Below are 3,138 nucleotides of genomic sequence, written 5' to 3'. Positions count from 1 at the left end.
TGCCTTCTCTTGTGGCCTAAGCGAGCTACCCTATGACACATGTGAGTGTCATAGTACGAGCTGGCGTGCCGAGACGAGTGTCTCAAGCGACTTCCTTTGAAATGGGTTTTTCAAGAACAGTACCGAGCGACATGGGTGTGCCGGTATTGTGCTCCAATCCATGTGTCGGAGGTTGATATATGCACCCGTTATTCGTAAATGATATGACATGGGCACGGGAGGCCCAATGTCTCGATAGAATTTGGATGGATGAGTGTTCGGGATGTCCATATGCAATATTGCATTGAGAGACCTTGACCCCGAGTAGAGGAAAGGTCGAGCCAAATGACTTAGTCTAGTGTATGTGAACGTCGTATAGCAATAATTGCAAACAATTCATGTTTTGGGAATGACAAAACTAGTGAGCATTGCTTATCTATACATACATTAATGGAAAAAGAAGCCTAAGTTTTGGTTGAATTTAGCCCAAATAATAAGGGCACAAAGACCTAACCTCCATCAACCTTGCATCCCCTAAATATAAGCCTTTCCAAATTTAAACATAAATGGCCATGGCCGCCCGCCACCTTTCTTTATAAAACTAACAATTACCCCTCCTCCTCCTCCTCCTCTAAGTTAGCTTCTTCTTTCCCTTCGGTCCCGGAGCGCCCTCCGACCACCTTCTCGCTTCCTCCCTCGTTCCCAAACCTTATATGGACCTAAAATCCCAACCCATCTCCAACTCCGGCCAGACCAAGAAGAAAAGTAATCGAGCCATGCAAATTTTCAAGCTTTCCCTCTTCATGCTCCGTCGTCGATCCAAGAAATCAAAGGCATCGGTCGACATGGGTTCCGATAAAGGCTTGTGGCAGCGGCTGTTGGCCTCCATTCGCCCTCTCCACATCCAAGACAACGAATCGCCTCCGACCATAGTCCACACATCGTTGGCTCCAAAACCGATAGAAGTTTACGAGGAGTCACCAATACCATTGTCATCATCGCCATCCTCGTCGATTTCATCGTCGACATTGTTTTCTTGTACGTCGATGTCGTCTTCTTTTTGCACAAGACAACATGCCTCTGAACCCAACCTTCAAGAACTCGACAATGATGAAAACACCATCGACGGAGGCGACGAAATGATCGATGCAAAGGCGGACGAGTTCATAGCGCAATTCTACGAACAAATGAGACGTCAACAAAATGGGTTTGCATGAGAGATGGAGTGTGCATGGATCTTCAATTATTTAATCTTTTTGTTATTTATTTAGAAGAATTAATTAAAAATTCCTCATAATTTATGAAAAAAAAAATAAAATAATGGATTTTGGAATTAAATTGGTGTAATTAAATAAGCTAATTCCCATTAAATTGTGATTAATGTTCATAAAGTTAATTTAAGATGAAGATCAACAGCACCCACATGATTTGGTAATCCCTTTTCACCATCCAATTTACACCCTGAAGATTCCATTTTTCCGAACATCCACCGCCCTGATGACGCCGATACGCCGCCGTACGCCGCCGTAAAGTACCCGTTGCGGCTCGGAGGCAGAATTCTAGAACCACCACTACTGCCAATGTTGGTGTAAAGCGGCGGCGGTCGGAGTGCGTGGAAATAAAGGGCGCGTTTGGCCCTTTGGCGCTCTCTCTTGTGGGCATTCTGGTGGCCGCCGAGGGCCTGCGAGTTGGCAAATACTCGGCGGCAGAATTGACAACGGAACTTTCTATCGTGGTCGGAGTTGATATCGCCGCCACCCCCTTCGGGGGTTTCCGGTTGAACGCCGTCGTGCTCGACGAGTGGGAACCCGAATAGCTTGAGAATGGACATTTTATTGGACGGAGCAATATTGTTTTGGTGTGTTCCCTTCTTCGTCTCGCTCATGTAGGCTACATTTATAGGCTTTTTTTTATTATTATTATTATTATTTTTAATATAATTCTCGACTCGGGTCCCATTTATTTAATGGAGAAATCTCTTTTTAAGAGAGATTCGTGTCTGTTTGAGACAAAATTCATATGATACACATTATTGTGCTTGCATGGTAGCTCGTTACGTATCTTTGTCAGCCTCACAGTTGTAAAACGTGTATGTTAAAGAGAGGTTTCCACACTCTTATAATGAATGCTTCATTCTCATCTCTAATCGATGTGGGGTCTCACAATCCATCCCCTTGAGTGCCCAGCGTCCTCGCTGGCACACTGTTCGGTACGTATCGTCATCAGCCTCACGGTTGTAAAACGTGTGTGTTAAGGAGAGGTTTCCACACTCTTATAATGAATGCTTCATTCCCGTTTCTAATCGATGTGGGATCTCACAATCCAACCCCTTGAGAGCCTAGTGACACAATTTCACTTTCGAAGGCAGCGGACTAGCGATTGTGCGGCACTCACTTTCCAACGACAAGTGAGCTAAGCCAATTTGTTCTTGCGTCGCCTACGGCCAAGCGACGTATGATCGAGCCTCTAGCCTCGGTTTTAAAAGAAGGTTTTAGAAAACGAGGAGAGAGAGAGATTTTAGAAAGAGAGATTTTTGAAAGAGACGTTATATAAGCAAGCAAGAGAAAGATAACAACGGCTTATCATATATAACCTTGGGTAGGGAGAGGTTGACAACTAGTCATATCACCTATAGTACATTCTGAGCCATTTTATGTCTAGCAGTCCTACACATGATATTTTTGAGGCGTCATACGCCCTAGAACTACAAAATGAAAAACACTAGAATAGAAAGACATGACAAGGGTTTGGCTTGTCATGGGCATGCGGCCATGGGCAACACGCCCTGAACGAGCATGACCGTGACACCTAGCGTCCTCGCTGACACACTGCTCGGTGCCCTAACTCTAATACCCTTTGTACCAATCCTACCCCACAATATATTGGTGAATCAAAATCTCATTTTTATGATACGATTGTTTCATAGTTGATGAGACCTTTTTGGACTATAAATTGTATAAGAATGTTTGCATACTCTTCTCTTCTAATCTCGGTTCTATAATTAATTTTTTTTATTTAGTTTATTAATTTGAATAATTATCACGTGCCATTTTGATCACATTTTCAGTAAAAATTAATGAACATAGTCGATAAAATTCAACGGTTGGTGTTTAAATAATATAATATTTAATTTTAAGAAGAAAATCCATAGTGGAAGAA

General features: G+C 43.0%; 2 protein-coding genes across 2 annotated transcripts; one reads left to right on the top strand and one right to left on the bottom strand.

The window, feature by feature from the left end:
* The first annotated feature begins 620 nt into the window (after nucleotides 1-620).
* On the top strand, nucleotides 621-1,261 carry LOC111786571. Its single transcript, XM_023666805.1, has one exon. It carries the CDS (start codon nucleotides 693-695, stop codon nucleotides 1,194-1,196), a length of 504 nt encoding a protein of 167 aa, XP_023522573.1. The 5' UTR covers nucleotides 621-692; the 3' UTR covers nucleotides 1,197-1,261.
* Nucleotides 1,262-1,363: 102 nt separating this feature from the next.
* LOC111786570 (zinc finger protein GIS-like) lies at nucleotides 1,364-1,864 on the bottom strand. Its single transcript, XM_023666804.1, has one exon. It carries the CDS (start codon nucleotides 1,862-1,864, stop codon nucleotides 1,364-1,366), a length of 501 nt encoding a protein of 166 aa, XP_023522572.1.
* Nucleotides 1,865-3,138: the final 1,274 nt, after the last annotated feature.

The sequence above is a fragment of the Cucurbita pepo genome, unplaced genomic scaffold, assembly GCF_002806865.2.
Source record: "Cucurbita pepo subsp. pepo cultivar mu-cu-16 unplaced genomic scaffold, ASM280686v2 Cp4.1_scaffold002021, whole genome shotgun sequence".
NCBI classification, from domain to species: domain Eukaryota; kingdom Viridiplantae; phylum Streptophyta; class Magnoliopsida; order Cucurbitales; family Cucurbitaceae; genus Cucurbita; species Cucurbita pepo.
This window is presented reverse-complemented; position numbering and strand designations above follow the sequence as displayed.

What these genes read in the sequence shown, in the direction of transcription:
- LOC111786570 (XM_023666804.1), bottom strand. Translation starts at nt 1,864, where the DNA reads ATGAGCGAGACGAAGAAGGGAACACACCAAAACAATATTGCTCCGTCC.
- LOC111786571 (XM_023666805.1), top strand. Translation starts at nt 693, where the DNA reads ATGGACCTAAAATCCCAACCCATCTCCAACTCCGGCCAGACCAAGAAG.